The 22,308-nt window shown below is 42.9% G+C and overlaps 1 protein-coding gene across 12 annotated transcripts in view; it reads left to right on the top strand.

Annotated features, from left to right (window-relative positions):
* LOC129821321 (protein TANC1-like) overlaps positions 1-22,308 on the top strand; it is a 289,442-nt gene that overhangs the window by 154,627 nt on the left and 112,507 nt on the right. For 8 of the 12 annotated variants that reach the window (XR_008754295.1, XM_055878872.1, XM_055878875.1 and 5 more), the window contains 2 exons: positions 7,561-7,700; positions 15,158-15,380. Coding sequence is in view for 11 of the 12 variants with exons in the window: in XM_055878872.1 (XP_055734847.1) it covers positions 7,561-7,700; positions 15,158-15,380 (363 nt within the window). In the remaining variant the exon portion in view is untranslated. The remainder of the gene's footprint in view (positions 1-7,560; positions 7,701-15,157; positions 15,381-22,308) is intronic. The other 4 variants (XM_055878874.1, XM_055878880.1, XM_055878873.1 and 1 more) reach the window with 1 other exon arrangement.

Here is a 22,308-nt window from a genome sequence, read left to right as displayed (position 1 = left end):
TTGTGCGTCGCCCCATGGACCTCCCGGTCGCGGCCGGCTGCGACAGAGCCTGGGCGCGAACCTAGAATCTCTGGTGGCACAGCTAGCGCTGCGATGCAGTGCCCTAGACCACTGCACCACCCAGGAGGCCCTAGATTGCAGACTTGCAGTGTGTGTGTGTGAAAACGAAGGGGCTGATTGTGGACTTCAGGAGACAGCAGAGGGAGCACGCCGCCATCCACATCGACATCGACGGGTCTCACTGAAGAAGGTGTATAGCTTCAAGTTCCTCTGTGTACACATCACTGACAATCTGAAATGTTCAACCCACACAGAGTGTGGTGAAGAAGACCTAAACAAACTTTTACAGATGCACCTTTGAGAACATCCTGTCAGGCTGTATCACCACCTGGTATGGCAACTGCACTACCCGCAACCGCAGGGCTTTCCAGAGGGTGGTGCGGTCTGCCCAACTCATCACCGGGGGCACACTGCCTGCCCTCCAGCACCCAATGTCACAGGGAGGCCAAAAAGATCATCATGGACATCCACCACCTGAGCCACGGGCTGTTCACCCCACTATCATCCAAAACTGTGTAACATCCAGTACTGGTGCATCAAAGCTGGGACCAAGAGACTGAAAAACAGCTTCAATCTCAAGGTAATCAGACTGTTAAATAGCCATCACTAGCCGGCCTCCACCCAGTACCTTGCCCTGAACTTAGTCACTGTCACTATCCAGCTACCACCCGGTTACTGAACCCTGCACCTTAGATGCTGCCCTGTGTACATAGACATGCAATCACTGGTCACTTTAATAATGTTTACGTACTGTTTTACTCATTTCATTTGTATATACTGTATTCTAGTCAATGCCAATCTATTCAACTATTTCTGTATATACAGTTGAAGTCGGAAGTTTACATACACCAAATACATTTAAACTCAGTTTTTCACAATTCCTGACATTTAATCCTAGTAAAATGTCCTGTCTTAGGTCAGTTAGGATCACCACTTTATTTTAAGAATGTGAAATGTCACATTCCCTCCAGTGGGTCAGAAGTTTACATACACTCAATTAGTATTTGGTAGCATTGCTTTAAATTGTTTAACTTGGGTCAAACGTTTCAGGTAGCCTTGAATTTTGGCCCATTCGTCCTGACAGAGCTGGTGTAACTGAGTCAGGTTTATAGGCCTCCTTGCTCGCATGCACTTTTTCAGTTCTGCCCACAATGTCACGCCCTGGCCTTAGTATTATTTGTTTTCTTTATTATTTTAGTTAGGTCAGGGTGTGACATGGGGTATGTGTGTGTTTGGGGTATTATATGGTAGAGGGGGTGTTGGTGGTAGTGTATGGGTTTGTGTTGAGTGTATGTATCTAGCTGTGTCTATGGTTGTGTGGAGTTTTCTAGGAAAGTCTATGGTTGCCTGAATGGGTTCTCAATTAGAGACAGCTGGTTTCAGTTGTCTCTAATTGGGAACCATATTTAAGGCGATCATAGGCTTTAGCTGTTTGTGGGTCATTGTATATGTCGTACGTAAGTAGTTTGTGTGTGCACTTGCGTTTTAAGTTTCACGATCGTTTGTTGTTTTTGTTAGTTTGTATAAGTGTTACGTGTTCATCTTCGTCGTTGTAATAAAAAGAAGATGTATTCAAGTCATGTTGCGCCTTGGTCCTCTCTTTCACGTCAACACGATCGTGACAGAATGACCCACCAAACCCGGATCAAGCAACATGACCAGCGGCAACAGGAGCAACGCAAGGATTCATGGACATGGGAGGAAATTTTAGACCGGGAAGAACCAGGAGAATATAACCGCCCCAAAGCTGAGCTGGAGGCAGCGAAAGCAGAGAGGCGGCGATATGAGGAGCTAGCTCGGAGGCAGGAAAAGGATCTGGGCTACACTACGTGGGAGGAGATCGACAGGTGGGCGATCAACCCAGGGAGAGTGCCGGAGCCCGCCTGGGATTCTCTGGCGCAGTGCGAGGAGGGATACCGGCGGATGGAGGCAGCACGACGAAGCGGTAGGAAGCCTGTGGGAAAACCCCAAAAATTTATTGGGGGGGGGGGGGGGCTTAAAGGGAGAGTGGCGAAGTCAGGTAGGAAACCTGCGCCTACTCCCTGTAATTACCGTGGAGAGCGAGAGTACGGGCAGACACCGTGTTACGCAGTAGAGCGCACGGTGTCTCCTGTACGTGTGCATAGCCCGGTGCGGGTTATTCCACCTCCCCGCACTGGCAGGGCTAGATTGAGTATTGAGCCGGATGTCATGAAGCCGGCCCTACATATCTGGCCACCAGTGCGTCTCCTCGTGCCGGTTTACATGGCACCAGCCTTACGCATAGCCCGGTGCGGGTTATTCCACCTCCCCGCACTGGTCGGGCAACGGGGAGCATTCAACCAGGTAAGGTTGGTCAGGCTCAATGCTCAAGGGAGCCAATACGCCTGCACGGTCCGGTATTTCCGGCGCCACCTCCCCGCCCCAGTTCAGTTCCACCAGTGCCTACACCACGTAACAGGCTTCCAGTGTGTCTCCAGAGCCCTGTTCCTCCTCCACGCACTCGTCCTATGGTGCGTGTCTCCAGCCCGGTACCACCAATTCCGGCACCACGCACTAAGCCTCCTGTGCGTCTCCAGAGTCCTGTGCATCCTGTTGCTGCTCCCCGCACTAGCCCTGAGATGCGTGTCCCCAGTCCGGTCCCACCAGTTCCGGCCCCACGCACTAGGCCTAATGTGCGTCTCCAGGGTCCAGTATGCCCTGTTCCTTCTCCCCGCACTAGCCTGAAAGTGCGTGCCTTTAGCCCGGTGCCTCCAGTTCCGGCACCACGCACCAGGCCTACAGTGCGCCTCATCCGGCCAGAGCCATCCGTCTCCCCAGCGCCGTCTGAGCCATCCGTCTCCCCAGCGCCGTCTGAGCCATCCGTCTCCCCAGCGCCGTCTGAGCCATCCGTCTCCCCAGCGCCGTCTGAGCCATCCGTCTCCCCAGCGCCGTCTGAGCCATCCGTCTCCCCAGCGCCGTCTGAGCCATCCATCTACCCAGCGCCATTAGAGCCGCCCGTCTGTCCCGAGCCGTCAGAGCCGATAGTCAGTCAGGAGCCGCTAGAGCCATTCGTCAGTCAGGATCTGCCAGAGCCGCCAACCAGACAGGATCTGCCAGAGCTGCCAACCAGACAGGATCTGCCAGAGCCGCCAACCAGACAGGATCTGCCAGAGCCGCCAACCAGACAGGATCTGCCAGAGCCGCCAACCAGACAGGATCTGCCAGAGCCGCCAACCAGACAGGATCTGCCAGAGCCGCCAACCAGACAGGATCTGCTATCTGCTCCGTCAGCCAGCCATGAGCGTCTAGATCCGTCAGCCAGCCATGAGCGTCCAGATCCGTCAGCCAGCATGAGCGTCCAGATCCGTCAGCCAGCCATGAGAAGCCAGATCCGTCAGCTAGCCATGAGCAGCCAGATCCGTCAGCCAGCCATGAGCCGTCCAACCAGGATCCACCAGAGCCGTCATCCAGCCAGGATCTGCCCCTTATCCTGGTGCTGCCCCTTATCCTGGTGCTGCCCCTTATCCTGGTGCTGCCCCTTATCCTGGTGCTGCCCCTTGGTCCAGGCTGCCCCTTAAGCCACTGGGGTTAATGTGGAGGGTGGTCATTTGGGGGGGGCTACGTAAGCGGGTAGTGACTATGGTGGGGTGGGGACCACGACCAGTGCCGGAGCCGCCGCCGTGGAAGGACGCCCACCCAGACCCTCCCCTAGACTATGGGCTGGTGCGCCCGGAGTTCGCACCTTAAGGGGGGGGTTATGTCACGCCCTGGCCTTAGTTTTATTTGTTTTCTTTATTATTTTAGTTAGGTCAGGGTGTGACATGGGGTATGTGTGTGTTTGGGGGTATTATATGGTAGAGGGGGTGTTGGTGTTAGTGTATGGGTTTGTGTTGAGTGTATGTATCTAGCTGTGTCTATGGTTGTGTGGAGGTTTCTAGGAAAGTCTATGGTTGCCTGAATGGGTTCTCAATTAGAGACAGCTGGTTTCGGTTGTCTCTAATTGGGAACCATATTTAAGGGGATCATAGGCTTTAGCTTTTTGTGAGTCATTGTATATGTCGTACGTAAGTAGTTTGTGTGTGCACTTGCGTTTTAAGTTTCACGATCGTTTGTTGTTTTTGTTAGTTTGTATAAGTGTTACGTGTTCATCTTCGTTGTAATAAAAAGAAGAAGTATTCAAGTCATGTTGCGCCTTGGTCCTCTCTTTCACGTCAACACGATCGTGACACACAAAGTTTCTATAGGATTGAGGTCAGGGCTTTGTGATGGCCACTCCAATACCTTGACTTTGTTGTCCTGAAGCCATTTTGCCACAACGTTGGAAGTATGCTTGGGGTCATTGTCCATTTGGAAGACGCATTTGCGACCAAGCTTTAACTTCCTGACTGATGTCTTAAGATGTTGCTTCAATATATCCACATAATTTTCCATGCTAATGATGCCATCTATTTTGTGAAGTGCACCAGTCCCTCCTGCAGCAAAGCACCTCCACAACATGATGCTGCCACCCCTGTGCTTCACGGTTGGGATGGTGTTCTTCGGCATGCAAGCATCCCCCTTGTTCCTCCAAACATAACAATGGTCATTATTGCCAAAGAGTTATATTTTTGTTTCATCAGATCAGAGGACATTTCTCCAAAAAGTACGATCTTTGTCCCCATGTGCAGTTGCAAACCGTAGTCTGGCTTTTTTATGGCGGTTTTGGAGCAGTGGCTTCTTCCTTGCTGAGCGGTCTTTCAGGTTATGTCAATATAGGACTCGTTTTACTGTGGATATAGATACTTTTGTACCTGTTTCCTCAAGCATCTTCCCAAGGTCCTTTGCTGTTGTTCTGGGATTGATTTGCCCTTTTCACACCAAAGTACGTTCATCTCAAGTAGACAGAACGGGTCTCCTTCCTGAGCGGTATGACGGCTTCGTGGTCCCATGGTGTTTATACTTGCGTACTATTGTTTGTACAGATGAACATGGTACCTTCAGGCGTTTGGAAATTGCTCCCAAGGATGAACCAGACTTGTGGAGGTCTACAATTGTTTTTCTGAGGTCTTGGCTGATTTCTTTTGATTTTCCCATGATGTCAAGCAAAGAGGCACTGAGTTTGAAGGTAGGCCTTGAAATTCATCCATAGGTACATCTCCAATTGACTCAAATTATGTAAATTAGCCTATCAGAAAGCCATGACAATTTTCTGGAATTTTCTAAGCTGTTTAAAGGCACAGACAACTTTGTGTATGTAAACGTCTGACCCACTGGAATTGTGATACAGTGAATTATAAGTGAAATAATCTGTCTTTAAACAGTTGTTGGAAAAATGACTTGTGTCATGCACAAAGTAGATGTCTCAATCGACTTGCCAGAACTATAGTTTGTTGACAAGGCATTTGTAGAGTGGTTGAAAAACGAGTTTTAATGACTCCAACCTAAGTGTATGTGAACTTCCGACTTCAACTGTACACAGTACTTTTCTATCCTACGTATTCCTCAGATAAACTAAATATTCTATCCGCATACTGTCCGTAATGTCTATACATCACACATATATATATATATATATATATTTATACTTCGGACTCCGACATTGCTCGTCCTAATATTTATATTTTTCTTAATTCCATTCTTTTACTTTTAGATTTGTGTGTATTGTTGTGAATTGTTCGATATTACTGCACAATTAGAGCTAGGAACACAAGCATTTCGCTACTCCCGCAATAACATCTGCTCAATATTTGTATGCAACCAATCTAACTTTGTTTGATTTTGATTTGAAGGCAGTGAAATTAAGTGAGTTAGAGGGCAAAGGAGGGGAGAGGGGGGAGTGGAAGTGGAGGAGAGAGGGAGCTCGTGTGCGTTGGTGGAGTGGGTCTCCTTGGTTAATTCCTTAAGGGAGGAGAGTAATGAGATTTTCCATAATTTCTCTCTTCCCCTCCCTCTCTCCTCCTCTCCGTTTTACCAAATGTATCTTTCTGCTGGATTTCTCCTCTTAATCCTCAACCAGGTTGGAATCATAGAAATAGAATTGCTTAATTCTGTTTCTATGTTTGGAACATCCTCCCGCTCAACCAAAATGGTGTAGCATTTGTTCCTATAGATAATACAATAGTAATACACAGTTTGTAAGGGAATGTCTTGGGAGTAGAGAAGTAAACATGTTCATGGTGGTAGAGTGGTTTCTGCTGCGGGGTCAGTTTTGTTTTGCATTCAATCAAATCAGTCTACATTGCATCCATCGGCAGATTTCATATTGGAATAAAATGGTTTGATTCTTCTTGCGTCCCCTGCCACCACAGCAGCAAATAATTGTAAATGTGTGTGTGCGCATGTGTGTCCGTATACACGTGTGTGTGTGTGTGTGTGTGTGTGTGTGTGTGGTGGCATTAGTTTTGACTTCATTACGTCTTGGCAGTATATTATGTGGCTGGACGGGTTTGTATTTAATCAGATGGACTGCCAGCATTATTAATAACTGGAAGAGAGAGGGGAGGGGGAGGTGCTGACAGAATGCAGTATAATAACTTATTGTACCTTAGGCCTCCCCACTGCCCTTAGGGGTGGGGTGGCAGGGTTGTCAGCCCCATATAAATACTAATAATAATCATATCATACTATTTCTATGGTCAGCCCATCATATGTGGAGCCCATATGGCTCCTCATTTAAAATGTTGGGGTAATGTACATACAAAATAACTGCGTCATCACCCAGTTGTGGATGTATTGGTTTGCAGTGTGTTTGTAAGTCAATGTTTTGTGAGCTCATAATTTATTAACAGTGAAAACCAATGTACATCCTTTGGAACATCATAGCAGACAAGTATACAGCAGGCTACATGTAAGAGGATAAAGGCCTACACTGTCAATGTAAAATTATTCCAAATAAATATATAATGCAGTCCACCCAACACAAGTACAATAGCAAGGGGTTGAAACTAGGGTTGCAAAATTCTGGGAACTTTCAATAAATTCCCTGGTTTTCCCAAAATATTTTTTGGAAGGATTTCGGATTTCCTGCTTATTCCCTCCCGACTCTGTGAATCCTCCAAAAGAGATTTTCTTTGCGATCCTTTTTTAATATTTTTTAAATTGTTAACATTTTTTGGTAACATTGACAGGAGACAACAGTTAAGACCATAAAGTGAAGCCTTTTCTATTTCATTCTACTATTGTGTTCTTCATTTATTTTCCGAGGCTCTTTGAGTGAGAGCGGCATTATGTAGAATGGCACGCTGGACTTGTTGAAGAGAGACAGACACTGTCACAGCATTCCTAACGAGGCAGGCATGCTGGACTTGTGCAAGCAAACCCTGCAGAGTACTGCGTCTGTAGTGCACTGAGCTGCACTGTGCTGTGCTCCATGCTTGCTGTATCCACCTCTGTGTCAGTGTGTATGCCTTCCTCTCTGCCTGCACAGCCCCAGCAGCAGTGTGTGCATGTGTGCAGCTGTGTGTGTGTCTTTCTGTGCGTGTGTGGAGCACGGCAGCAGGGGCAGAGCCAGTCACTCTCCCTGTGAATATTAACGTGAGTCAATTCTCTTCTCTCACACAGCAGAGCTTCAAGCCGAGAAAGAGCCAAGCTCCTCCTCCTCCCCTGCCACTCAGGAGCTGATGACAAGGCTGGGCTTCTTACTGGGAGAAGGGATCCCAGGCACGGCTCGCATACCTATGGAAGACAAGAATGAAAAGAAGGTATTTCATTTCCCCCTGCAGCTGCTGCAGCAGCCGCACAACAACAGAGATAGAGAGCTAGAAAAAGGGAGGGGAGGGAGGGGAGTTGAGAGAGTGTGAAAAGAGGGGAAAGAAGAAAGGATGCTTTTTTGGTGCAGCTTGCGCTCGCATTTGCCCCCGCTTCTTTGGACTTGGATTAAAGTCTCAATTCTACCACGGAAATGATACTAATTGCGGCGAATAAGGGTAACTCTAAACTCTAACATCAACATGTTCTCAGTGATGTTTTGTGTCTGTAAACTAAGTGAATGTTTGGTTAGTTAAACTGCTCGAGTGTTAGTGTTGGAGTATGAGCCTGAGGTATCCAGTGTGATGATCTAAGGCAAACTTGAGTGGCTCTTGCAGGGGCACTTGAGTATGTAACACAAGTGTACGAGCTTACCTCCAGAAATAGAGTTATGTCAAGTCTTCTGCTCAGTTTGTTTGGCTCTGCTAATTAGTCAGATGCTCAGTGGAAGGGAGCAGAGCACACCTTTGATTTCCCTCTTCATGCTTCTTTGATACATTTTGGCCCACAATCGGTCATTCAAGTCACTTTTAAGAAGCTTATATTTCGTGAATCATATTCATTAGTCAAGATGTCAAAGTGAGAATCCCAAGAAATTAGGGAAACACTGGTTTTGTGATGTTTTTTGTCAATCTAGAATGATGTTCTTCTCAGTGCTTTAGAGAGAAACGTTTGGAAGCGTTGATCATCTGTTAAAAGGTCCCCGAGCAGTCATTCTATTTCCCATGCAAAATAGCCCTTTGAGTGACTAAAACATCACCTGCAATATTTTTCCTGATAAAAATGCTCCAAAGAGTATTTTTCTCTTAGGGCAAACTACCAGGAAGTCTGAAAAGACAGAATGAGTGGGCGGAGAGCTCACCTCGACTGACGGTTCTTTGAGAACGCCTATGTCAAGCAACATGGACACAATGAGATTATCTCAACCAAATTTGCTGATACACAAAGCAACTCAAACAACATTGAAATTCCATGCAACATCCAATCCTGTCATACATCGCATCATGGTTTCACAAATATTGTTTTATCCAACTGTTTTGTAACAGCATCAATATGGAAAAAAGGTTGGCTGTATAATTTAGCTAGCTAGCCCAAGTGGAATTGTCAGCACTGTTTATCAAACTAATTAGCTAGTTCATCTTGGACACATTCAGTTGAAACTTAGGGTAAAGGGTAAACAGGGTAAAGTCTGGGTACTTTTCGTAAAATATATACACTGAGTGTACACAACATTAAGGACACCTGCTCTTTCCATGACATAGACTGATCAGGTGACTCCAGGTGAAAGCAATGATCCCTTCTTGATGTCACCTGTCAAATCCACTTCAATCAGTGTAGATGAAAGTGGAAAGAGACAGGCTAAAGAAGGATTTTTGGGCATTGAAACAATTGAGACATGGATTGTGTATGTGTGCCATTCAGATGGTGAATGGTCAAGGCAAAAGATTTAAGTGCCTTCGAACTGGGTATAGTAGTAGGTGCCAGGTGCACCGAGTTGTGTCAAGAACTGCAACGCTGTTGCGTGTTTCACGCTCAACAGTTTCCCTTGTGTATCAAGAATGGTTCACCACCCAAGGATATCCAGCCAACTTGACACAACTGTGGGAAGCATTGGTGTCAACATAGGCCAGCATCCCTCTGGAATGCTCTCGACACCGTGTAGAGCCCATACCCCGACGAATTAAGGCTGGGGGTGCAACTCAATATTAGGAAGGTGTCCTTAATGTTTTGTACTGCCAGACAATGTTCATATATCATGACTATAAATGACGTCAAGATGTTTGTATGTGTCTTCCATTTGACATGTCTCTTGATGTAATGACATGACAACTGCATCAGAGTTTTGGGCAACCACTTTTGTTCCTTTCAACCGCTTTTGTTCCATGCTGGCTAAAGACTTAGTTGGCCAGTTATTAGCTAACACCAGACACAGATGGAAGTGGAAACCTATGTGACCTCATCACCTCAATTGGGTCTTCTGTAGAAACATTTTTAGTTGGTGTTTTTTTGCATTTATAAAAGTAGAGATTCAGAGCTACAAAATGGTATATCATACACTGCAGTTGAGGAACAATGGGGAAGTAATTCTGCTTTGATAGTTGATGAACTTGTAACCCCACTTTTGAGAAATGGCACTTGAATATTTTGTTACACCTACTGTACTGAAGAGCTCTCCTTTGTCTTATTCAGCATCGTTCACACCCTCTTAACCTTAGCCCCACCCATCTCTTTAAGGATTCACTTGTGAGGCCAAGTGCTAAACAGAATGAGTAAGGTAGTGTAGTAAATAACAAAAGATTTCAAGACTAAAAGTGGTGAAGGTAGTAGCCTACAATAAGGAAAAATTCCAGGTAAAAATACACTATCCTAATCTGACTTTGTTGCAGGTCATGTTGTTCTTCACATTACCGTCTCTGGTAGACACAAACTAATCAAATAAAATCTACGTTTATTTGTCACATGCACAGGATACAGGTGTAAACGGCATAGTGGTTATTTGCATATTTGCATTGTAGCATTATCAGAAATAGAAAGTGTCCAGATAAAAATATTTTATAACTATTTTGTAATTATTAGATTATGCTTACCCAGACACATTTGTCTAAATTGATGGGTCATGTGAAAGAAATGCTATACCCCCCTCACCCAGCCACATCTAGCTAAGTGGGTGGGTCACTATTGTTTAGACATGTACACATGTCAATGAAATACAATAGATTGCCGTAATCACCCCCAGACACACCTGGCTAACTTGATGGGCCATGTAATCAACTGGCGAAGTGGAGTCTTTTGTTTAGACATGTAGCTAGCTAGCTAAACAATGAACCATAATCCCAGCCCATAGTTACAGTCCAAACGGATTATCATAGCTAGCCACCATGCATGAAATGCTGTAGTATGAATCTGTAGGTAGCTAAAGCTAACCAACTAGGTTCAATGTTTACTAGTTAGCTAACATTAGGCTATAACTAGGAATGATAATGGATTTCTGAGATGCAAATTTTATTACTACACAGATCATACACGTAACTTTAGCTAGCGAGCCAGCAAGCTAATGTTCGCTAGCAAGCGAACCGTACGCTTTAACACAACTTTCTGACAAAATTAGAAATGTATCATATCTGAAAATGTAGCTAGACTCTTACCCGTCCGTATACATGGATGAACACTTCACGGCAGTGTGTCTTTTCCATTTGGTTTGTAGCTAACTACAGCTTGTTTGGCCTGTTGTGTCAAGTCACTCCGTTTCACACTGACCGTGTGCAGAAAGTAGTCCATCACAACTTTTTCCATCACAACTTTTTTTGCCGATTGCGCCTGCTAAATTCAGGGCAGCAATGTTGTTGAGAGCAGTAGCAACCCTTTTATAGTTCTCCATGACTAACGTTATATCTTTCAAAAAAGCCGCAGTAGCAAGGATTATCTACACCTACTGAGCAGCTCATGTTATAAACAGAAGTGTGCTAAATGGCAGACCAATGCGAACTCATCTCTCAGCATGTCCAGCCCATCCATTATCATAGCCAGTCATGGCTGGCGGGAAGGTTCCTGTCTTTTTCCGTGGCTAAACCAGCTAGGCTCGTCATTTAAAATAAATATTTGAATTTACAGATGGCAAGGCACATGAAAGTTTCTATGTTCCATTTTGATAAAAAAAAATCTTAAAATACGTTCAAATGCCTCTCCTGTGAAGTAGTGACATGCGACATACGCCTAGCTTCTTGAAACGGGTCACCTGTAAGTATCTTTGCCTTAGATGAATATGGGAAACCTGTAATTATATTTTCTGATACGCTGCAGTCAAATGAGAGCTATGTACCAGTAGAGCTATGTAAACCATGCCCCTCTGCAAACACGCCTTCTGCGACGTTGGTTACAAGGTGGTACTTATTTAAATTAGGTAAGAGAATAAGACTTTACCATGGGTGTATTAAAATTTGAGATTTTGTGACGCCACAAAATCCCTTAATAATCCAGCCTCCCGAATCAATGTGTTTGACATGGGGGAAGGGGACCAGTAACTTTATGATACAACTTTAGTCGAGTAATCAACTTTATCAATGTAGAATCAACAGTTCTTTTTTATACTTTGGTCATACTACTTTGATCTGGTTTTATCCAAATATCATCCAATTGAATGAAAAAGCATCATCTGTTTAATTCTCCCTTAGAGTAAATGCCATTAAGCTATTATGTTATTAGCGTGGTATGTTGGGTAATGTACGTTGCCTTATCCTTTGCTCCACATTACATGGGTCCTATTCAATAGGCACCAAACGGAAGAAAACAGACTGAAACAGGGAGGGACTACCTCCTGGTTTTCCATTGCCAAAACATTTTTTGTTGTTGTGTTCCGTTATGAATTTGACCCTGATCACCATTTAGCTAAAGTGCGACATCGTGATGTAGATGGGAAACGATGAGGAAGAGTTAGCATGCAGAACCCTTTGGTGAGGCAGTGTTAGAAGGCTCCTGGACTGTGTCCCAAATGGCACCCTATTCAAATCAAATCAAATCAGATTTTATTGGTCACATACAAATGGTTAACAGATGTTAATGAGAGTGTAGCGAAATGCTTGTACTTCTAGTTCCGACAGTGCAGTAATATCTAACAAGTAATCTAACAAATTCACAACAACTACCTAATACACACAAATGTAAAGGGATGGAATAAGAATATGTACATATAAATATATGGATGAGCGATGTCCATGCGACATAGGCAAGATGCAATAGATGGTATTAAATACAGTATATACATATGAGATGAGTAATGTAGGATATGTAAATATTATTACAGAGGCATTATTTAAAGTGATACCTTTATTAAATCCATTTATTAAAGTGGACGGTGATTTGGGTCTGTATGTTGGCAGCAGCCTCTCTATGTTAGTGATGGCTGTTTAACAGTTTGATGGCATTGAGATATATATATAGTTCACTACCCATAAGGCTCTGGTCAAATGTAGTGCACTAAATAGTAAATAAAGTGTAATTTGGGAGCAGGCATGTAGCACACCTCTAGGCGGTAATGCTAACCCCAGCCATCAAGCACTCATCCTGACCTAGGCTACACACTACACATAGGGAGAGAGAGGCAGCGGAGAGGAGAATACAAGGGACACACCTAAAGGTTGGGGTTGTGGCATTAGCACTTCTTGAGTAAGAAGAACATGGTGATCAATCATGGGTTGAGTTATTCATGTTAGTAGTTAGATTGTAAGTTGGTATTCAGTTGTTCTAGCTCAAGTCTAGTCTACAGCCTGGGCCCCTATTCATCATCCATCTCAGACTAGGAGTACTGATATAGGATCAGTTTCAGCTTTTAGATCATAATGAATCCTAGGGAACTGATCCTAGATCAACACTCCTACTCCGATATACAGGTCCTGGAGTCGTTTTAGGCCTGAGTTTGCTGTTTTGAAAGCCTCGCTTTGTTTACTGAGCGAGCTCATGCCTTCAGCTTGTGTGTCATGCTCACATGTAAACTGCTAATTTATTTCCTCAGGAATTTGCATTGCTTGCGCATGATTCGGGTTATTTGCTCAGGTTAAAAAAAAGCTATTTGACTTGACTCATATTTTCCAGTCTACTCCCATATAAGGAGGCAAGCTCTTTATTCCCAAGTGAAAAATATGAACAGGTTTTTATTGTTAAACTTTGTAGCTATGAGATTCCATTCATACTGATTGCAGTAGTTTTCTTTCCTTGGCTCAACGCTCTACTCTCTGCTCTTTGTCTTCCTCTATTGTCATGTTTTATTATGTTGTTGTTGTTGATGAGGACAATGATGACGACAACTTCATAGGCCTATGTGCCTTATCTTTGTAAATACCCATGCATTTCAGTAATAAACTCAGCAAAAAAGAAGTGTCCCTTTTTCAGGACCCTGTGTTTAAAAAATAATAAGTAAAAATCCAAATAACTTCACAGATCTTCATTGTAAAGGGTTTAAACACTGTTTCCCATGCTTGTTCAATGAACCATAAACAATTAATGAACATGCACCTGTGGAACGGTCGTTAAGACACTAACAGTTTACAGACGGTAGGCAATTAAAGTCACAGTTATGAAAATGTAGGATACTAAAGAGGCCTTTCTACTGACTCTTAAAAACACCAAAAGAAAGATGCCCAGGGTCCCTGCTCATCTGCGTGAACGTGCCTTAGGCATGCTGCAAGGAGGCATGAGGACTGCAGATGTGGCCAGGGCAATACATTGCAACATCCGTACTGTGAGATGCCTAAAACAGTACTACAGGGAGGTAGGACGGACAGCTGATCGTCCTCTCAGTGGCAGACCACGTGTAACAACACCTGCACAGGATTGGTACATCCGAACATTAGACCTGCGGGACAGGTATAGGATTGCAACAACAACTTCCCGAGTTACACCAGGAAAGGACAATCCCTCCATCAGTGCTCAGACTGTCCGCAATAGGCTGAGAGAGGCTGAACTGAGGGCTTGTAGGCCTGTTGTAAAAGCAGGTCCTCACCAGACATCACCGGCAACAACGTCGCCTATGGGCACAAACCCACTGTCGCTGGACCAGACAGGACTGGCAAAAAGTGCTCTTCACTGACGAGTCTCGTTTTTTTCTGACCGGAGGTGATGGTCGGATTCACGTTTATCGTCGAAGGAATGAGTGTTACACCAATGCCTGTACTCTGGAGCGGGATCGATATGGAGGTGGAAGGTCCGTCATGGTCTGGAGCGGTGTGTAACAGCATCATTGGACTGAGCTTGTTGTCATTGCAAGGAAATCTCAAAGCTGTGCGTTACATGGAAGACATCCTCCTCCCTCATGTGGTACCCTTCCTGCAGGTTCATCCTGACATGACCCTCCAGCATGACAATGCCACCAGCCGTACTGCTCGTTCTGTGTGTGATTTCCTGCAAGACAGGAATGTCAGTGTTCTGCCATGGCCAGCGAAGAGCCCGGATCTCAATCACATTGAGCACATCTGGGACCTGTTGGATCGGAGGGTGAGGGCTAGGGCCATACCCCCAGAAATGTCCGGGAACTTGCAGGTGCCTTGGTGGCAGAGTAGGGTAACATCTCACAGCAAGAACTGGCAAATCTGGTGCAGTCCATTAGGAGGAGATGCACTGCAGTACTTAATGCAGCTGGTGGTCACACCAGATACTGACGGTTACTTTTGATTTTGACCCCCCCCCTTTGTTCAGGAACACATTATTCCATTTCTGTTAGTCACATGACTGTGGAACTTGTTCAGTTTATGTCTCAGTTGTTGAATCTTGTTATGTTCATACAAATATTTACACATGTTAAGTTTTCTGAAAATATACGCAGTTGACAGGTAGAGGACGTTTCTTTTTTTGCTGAGTTTATATTTGACTGCCATGTGGGATCAATAAAACAAAATAAAATGTGTTTCTCCTTCTCCAGTGTTCAGTGACTAGTCAGGGTATCAGTCCCTGCTCTAGTCTGACCAGTAGCACGGCGTCCCCCTGCACAGAGAGCCCATGTTCCACCCTGAACAGCAACGCCAGCCACAGCCTCAGACACAGCAGCAGCGGTCACAGCAAAACTCCTCTGACTCACTCCAGCCCCTGTGGAACCATCGCCAGCCTCAGCTCCACGCTCGAGAGCAAGGACAGCGGGATCATAGGTGAGAGACACTCGGGTTGCGTCTCAATTGGAACCATATTCCCTATGCAGTGCACTACTTTTGACCAGGGCCCTTCTGGTCAAAGGTTGTGCACTATAGGGAATAGGGTGCCATTAAGGACATAGTCTCACTCACCCATCCACTCAATCAGTTACTCTGTCCCTAGCACTCAGCCTTTCCTCATCACTTACTATTCACATTCTGCACAATGCCCACAGGAGTGGACCTAGATTGTCCTCCATGCCTCTTGTGTCTCGTGAGACTAGCATCGTCAACAATCTAAACAGGGTCTGCATTAACCTGTCTGGCTCTGGCATTCCGCTAGCGGAACTCCTCCCACATTCCACTGAAAAGGCAGAGCGCGAAATTCAAAAGATCTTTTTTAGAAATATTTAACTTTCACGCATTAACAAGTCCAATACAACAAATGAAAGATGCACATCTTGTGAATCCAGTCAACATGTCCGATTTTTAAAATGTTTTACAGCGAAAACACCACATATATTTATGTTAACTCACCACCAAATACAAAAAAGGACAGACATTTTTCACAGCACAGGTAGCATGCACAAAGCCAACCTAACTAACCAAGAACCAACCAAACTAACCAAGAAACAACTTCATCAGATGACAGTCTTATAACATGTTATACAATAAATCTATGTTTTGTTCGAAAAATGTGCATATTTGAGGTATAAATCAGTTTTACATTGCAGCTACAATCACAGCTACCGTCAGAAATAGAACCGAAGCAGCCAGAGTAATTACAGACACCAACGTCAAATACCTAAATACTCATCATAAAACATTTCTGAAAAATCGATGGTGTACAGCAAATTAAAGACAAACATCTTGTGAATCCAGCCAATTTTTCTGATTTTTTTAAGTGTTTTACAGCGAAAACACAATATAGCATTATATTAGCTTACTACAATAGCCTACCACACTACCGCATTCATTCATCAAGGCACGTTAGCAATAGGCACGTTAGCGATAGCGAATAAACCAGCAAGATATATAATTTTTGACTAACCTTGATAAGCTTCATCAGATGACAGTCCTATAACATCAGGTTATACATACACTTATGTTTTGTTCGAAAATGTGCATATTTAGAGCTGAAATCAGTGGTTATACATTGTGCTAACGTAGCATCTTTTTCCCACAACGTCCGGCAATTTTTCTGACACTTTTTCTGACACACATATTCTGACCAAATAACTATTCATAACTAAAAAAATACATGTTGTATAGGAAATGATAGATACACTAGTTCTTAATGCAATCGCCGTGTTAGAATTCTAAAAATAACTTCATTACGTCATCCAGCTTAGGTATAGCGAGAGAGTACCCAAAAGCTGGGAGCAAACGACTAGTACAACATGTTCGACGGATATATGAAATAGCATCATAAAATGGGTCCTACTTTTGATGATCTTTCATCAGAATGTTGTACAAGGGGTCCTTTGTCGGGAACAATCGTTGTTTGGATTTATAACGGCCTTTTTCCCTCTCGATTTGGCAAGCACACTTGCCAAGTGCCGCGAATCTCTCCATCGTCAACAAACTCAGAGAACGGAACACGGCAAAACTCCCGAAAAATGTATCAAATAAAATCAAAGCCGGAGATATTAGTCGTCCATAACGACAGCTTATCAGAAGGCAAATCCAGGTCCCTTCACGCGCTCTCCAGAAAACAGGAAACTGGTGACACGTCATGCCGAGAGCTATTATTCGACACCAGATCAAGTTACACACTCTAAGAAATTAGAGGGGAGGCGCAGGTAGGACGTAGACGGCGGACGTAAAGGTAATGGCGGACTGAACGAAGTTATGTCGAGCACCTCAAGATAAAACATAATATTCGAAATATCTGCTAAATTAGACTAAAATATTAGCACTAAATAATCTGGTGGGTGATAACCTTCAATCTGGATAATAACACAAAACAAATCCTAAGACTAGAGACATTTATCGACAAATATTACGAAAACAAGCAACACCCAAACATGACGGAGAATAAGACAGGGGAACCGAATCAAAAACGAAAACGTGACTCCTCAACCGACACGGATGATCTAATATTCTCAACACCGGCAATGGTAAAGGTCGAAACCGATCTGTTAAAATCAATAATTGACAAACTGGGTATACTTGAATTAGTTAGTAAAGATATAAAAGAGTTGAAGGCAAGCCTAGAGATGAGTGATGAAAAAGCTGCGGCTTTGGAGAAGGAAACACACGCGCTAAAAGGGACGGTCAATAAGATTGAAACCGAAATGAATGAATTTAAAAAGGAGAACAACGTTCTGAAGGAATGCTTACTGGACATACAAACTAGATCCATGAGAGAGAATTTGGTACTTACAGGTATCCAAGAGAAAGAAGGAGAGGTTCCTGAATCTGTAGTTAGAGAGTTCCTTTTTCCAGCGCTTCAGATACCGCGCAAAGTTATCGATAAGATCCAACTTGAACGTGTACACCGCCTCGGACAGAGAGGGCAGAGGTACGAACGCCCAATCGTTGCCAAATTTGCTTCATTTAAAGATAAATAATGGTTAAAAGCCTAGGTAAACGACTTGCTGTGACCAAAATTGGCATGAATGATCAGTTTCCGAAAGAAATTGCAGAACGGCGCAAAGTTCTGTATCCAATTTTCAAAGAAAATAGATTAAAAGCGAAACGAGTAGCTCTCGACGTTGATAAACTATATATTGATAACCAGTTGTTCAGAGACACAAAGATTACTCCATGGTTATTTTAAAAATTACAAAGTTCTCATAGATGAGGAAAATAAACACAATTCAAGCCCGGTTACTGATTGTAACAATACAATACAAAATATAGCTTTTCTATAAATCTTCACATATAATTAATTGAACACAAGCACTATTTCTATATAGTGAAGATAAAAACTAAGTAAACAGAAGGCACAGTATGTGTGGATGGTGTGGTGTGTGTTTATTTTTATTTGTTATGTTTGGAAAGTTGAGTGAGTGAGTAATGAAATAGTTGCATATCCCAGAGCCAGTGTATTGCTGTGGGCCGGGTATGAGAGGGCTTTCAATGTTGTTCAGATGATGGATATACTTTTATAATGAATTACACGTCTTATTTATTTATTGTCCTATCATGGGGAACTACATTTTTAAAATAAATGATATCTAATTATTTATTATCCTATTTTAATGGTACGGTCCATGGCCCTATACCCTAGACACCCACATGAATGGCCCAGATACTAAGGAGAAGTCCCTAACTGTTTTATGTGCATGCTGTATGCGGTCTGTATGCAGCCAAAATGAGGTCAGGGGCCAAGAGCAGCACTGCCCCCTCAAGATTCTGAGCCTGCTTGGCAGGGTTGGTCCTGCAAAGCCAAAGCCCCCTAAAGGGAGAGCATAATAAACAAGGAAATTCTCAAAGCTGCTAATGAGAACCTTGATGACCTTGTACCTAGCCGGTGGGGATTCCGGTGGGGTGCCCCCACCCAGGCAGTGGCAGTGCTGGCAACACTAGCTGCAGTAACCCATGGGGAGGGGGTCACACTCGGACATTCAGAGAGGGGGTATATTATTGTGGCCCTGGTGGCACGAAACCAATCGGACTGCATGGAGATGCTTGGGAACATGGTCAAAATGGATGACCGTATTGTGGGTGTTTCAGGAAGAAGGTGTACATTTGACCTCCATCATCTAGGATGTGACAATGGTAAATAAATCTCTACATTTCTGCTCATTTTTTGCGCGGTCTTGCAGGCCTTCTCATGCAGCTGCAACTGCAAGTACATTTGTAAATCATGACCCATCTTGAGTTGGGCTCTGGGATGGTACAATTGTTGAGAGGGTGAGCTTATGGTTGTGTGGGGGTAAGGGCTGAATGTGTGTGGGTGTATGTGTGTATCCCACAACTGTTGCGAAGGAAGAAGTAAAAGATGTTAGGGACTATAGAGGATGATTCACAGCAATATGTAATAAAAATCGAGGTGAGGGCGATGGAAACGCATTTGGCAATGGATCTGCTTCGGTTCGGTGGATGGTGCTGTGTGCACTTTTCGAAGGATGGATCCCAGTCGGTCCGGGGCTGTGCGATGCGGGGGGTCGGGGGTGGTCTGCCGGGCATTGGGATGACAACCCAACTCGAGATGGGGGCTTTTGGCGGGTGGAATAGTGGGGACCAATTGGAGGTTTGCTTAGTGGAGATGCAAATGTCATGGTACAACTATATAGACACTCAATCATTATGTTACTTTTTAATAGGACGTTTACAAACATATATTTTGATAAAAATAATTGAAAGGTGTGTCTCATTATGGTAAGTGGTGGAATAAGTATAGCCAGTTACAATTGTAATGGCTTAGCAGATAATAAGAAAAGACGATCAGTATTTACCTGGCTAAAAGAGAAGGATTATAATATCTACTGTTTACAGGAAACCCATTCAACAGTTTTAGATGAAGTTTTGTGGAAAAAGAACTGGGAGGGCGAAATATATTTCTCCCATGGGCAAAGAAATTCAAAAGGGGTGATGGTTTTAATTAATAATAACTTTGATCCAAATGTGCAATTTGTCCAAACAGATCCTCAAGGTAGATGGATTATTTTAAATATGTTATTGGACAATAAACATATATGGCTTATTAACCTATACGGTCCGAATAATGATGATCCAAGCTTCTTTGACAATATATATAAGAATGTATCAACTCTACAAGCAACACTAGACTCTATTATTATAGTGGGAGATTTTAATACGGTCTTAAATACCTCTATGGACCGGAAAGGAAATCACACTACAAACTATCACCCTCAGGCACTTAAGGAAATCAGGAATGTCATGGATATATTGGAATTAGTGGATATATGGAGACTTAAATACCCTGACCTAGTGAGATATACATGGCGGAGGCTTAATCAAGCTAGTCGCCTTGACTACTTTCTTATATCATTCTCTCTGGCACCAAAAGTTAAAAAGTGTTTGATAGGGGACAGAATGCGGTCGGACCATCACATAATTGGCATATATATTACTCTTACAGAATTTCCACGTGGGCGAGGATATTGGAAATTTAATCAAAGCCTACTAGATGATAAATTGTTTAGAACTAGGACAGAAGAATTTATAACTGACTTTTTTAGACATAACATAGGTACAGCAGATCCCCATATTGTATGGGACACTTTTAAGTGTGCCTTTAGAGGCCATGCAATTCAGTACTCATCTATAAAACAAAAGCAATTTCGATCAAAAGAGTCCATATTAACAAAGGAAATTGAAGGACTAACAGTACAGTTAGATAACAATAAAAACGGTACCATAGAGGCACAGAATAAGTTAGAGGAAAAACAAAAAGAAATGGAGGAACTTATTCAAGAAAGATCCAGTGTAATATATTACAAAAATAAAGCGAACTGGATGGAATATGGGGAAAAATTCTTTTTCAATCTTCAATATAGAAATGCTACCAAAAAAAACGTATTAAAACTTGTTACAAATGATGGAGTCACGCATGATTCACCAAATGATATTTTGAAAGAGGAAGTAAAGTACTTTAAGAAAATATTTTCGTTTCAGGCTCCTCCATCTCCACTAACTGAAACTAATTGTATGGATTTTTTCCCTAATAATAATGTAAAATTAACATCTGTACAGAAAGACTCATGTGAAGGCCTAATTACAGAGGAAGAACTACTTGATGCAATTGGGGCCTTTAAGGATGGGAAAACTCCAGGACTGGATGGCATACCAGTGGAAGTATACAAACATTTTTTTGATATACTCAAAAGACCATTATTAGCTTGTTTTAACCACTCCTATATAAATGATAGATTATCAAACACGCAACAAGAAGGTGTGATATCATTATTACTGAAACAGGACACAAGTGGTATATATAAAGATCCAGTCCATTTAAAAAATTGGAGACCTCTTACACTTCAGTGTTGTGATGCAAAAATCCTAGCAAAATGCTTGGCTCATAGAATAAAAAAAGTTTTGTCAGATATTATTCATCCTAATCAGACAGGTTTTTTACATGGACGATACATTGGAGATAATATAAGGCAAGTACTGGAAACAATAGAACACTATGAAATATCGGGGACACCAGGCCTGGTTTTCATAGCTGATTTTGAAAAGGCTTTTGATAAAGTACGACTGGAGTTTATATATAAATGCCTAGAATATTTCAATTTTGGGGAATCTCTTATAAAATGGGTAAAAATTATGTATAGTAACCCTAGGTGTAAAATAGTAAATAATGGCTACATCTCAGAAAGTTTTAAACTATCTAGAGGAGTAAAACAAGGTTGTCCACTATCGGCATATCTATTTATTATTGCCATCGAAATGTTAGCTGTTAAAATTAGATCAAACATTAATATTAAGGGATTAGAAAAAAACTAAGGTGTCATTGTACGCTGATGATTCATGTTTTCTTTTAAAACCACAACTAGAATCTCTCCACGGCCTCTTAGAGGATCTAGATACATTTGGTATCCTCTCTGGATTAAAACCAAATTATGATAAATGTACCATATTACGTATTGGATCACTAAAAAATACACATTTTACATTGCCATGTAGTTTACCAATTAAATGGTCTGACGGTGATGTGGAAATACTCGGTATACAAATCCCAAAAGAAAGAAATGATCTCACTCCAATAAATTTTTATAGAAAGTTAGCAAAAATAGATAAGATCTTGCTACCATGGAAAGGAAAATACCTGTCTATTTGTGGGAAAATCACCCTGATTAACTCTTTAATCATATCACAGTTTACCTATTTGCTTATGGTTTTGCCTACACCTAGTGACCTGCTTTTTAAATTATATGAACAAAAAATATTCAATTTTATTTGGAACGGCAAGCCAGATAAAATTAAAAGGGCCTATTTATATAACGAATATGAATTCGGAGGGCAGAAATTA

The sequence above is a fragment of the Salvelinus fontinalis genome, chromosome 23, assembly GCF_029448725.1.
Source record: "Salvelinus fontinalis isolate EN_2023a chromosome 23, ASM2944872v1, whole genome shotgun sequence".
In the NCBI taxonomy this organism is placed as follows: domain Eukaryota; kingdom Metazoa; phylum Chordata; class Actinopteri; order Salmoniformes; family Salmonidae; genus Salvelinus; species Salvelinus fontinalis.
The sequence above is the reverse complement of the archived record's forward strand: the minus strand, read 5'-3'. Positions and strand labels throughout refer to the sequence as shown.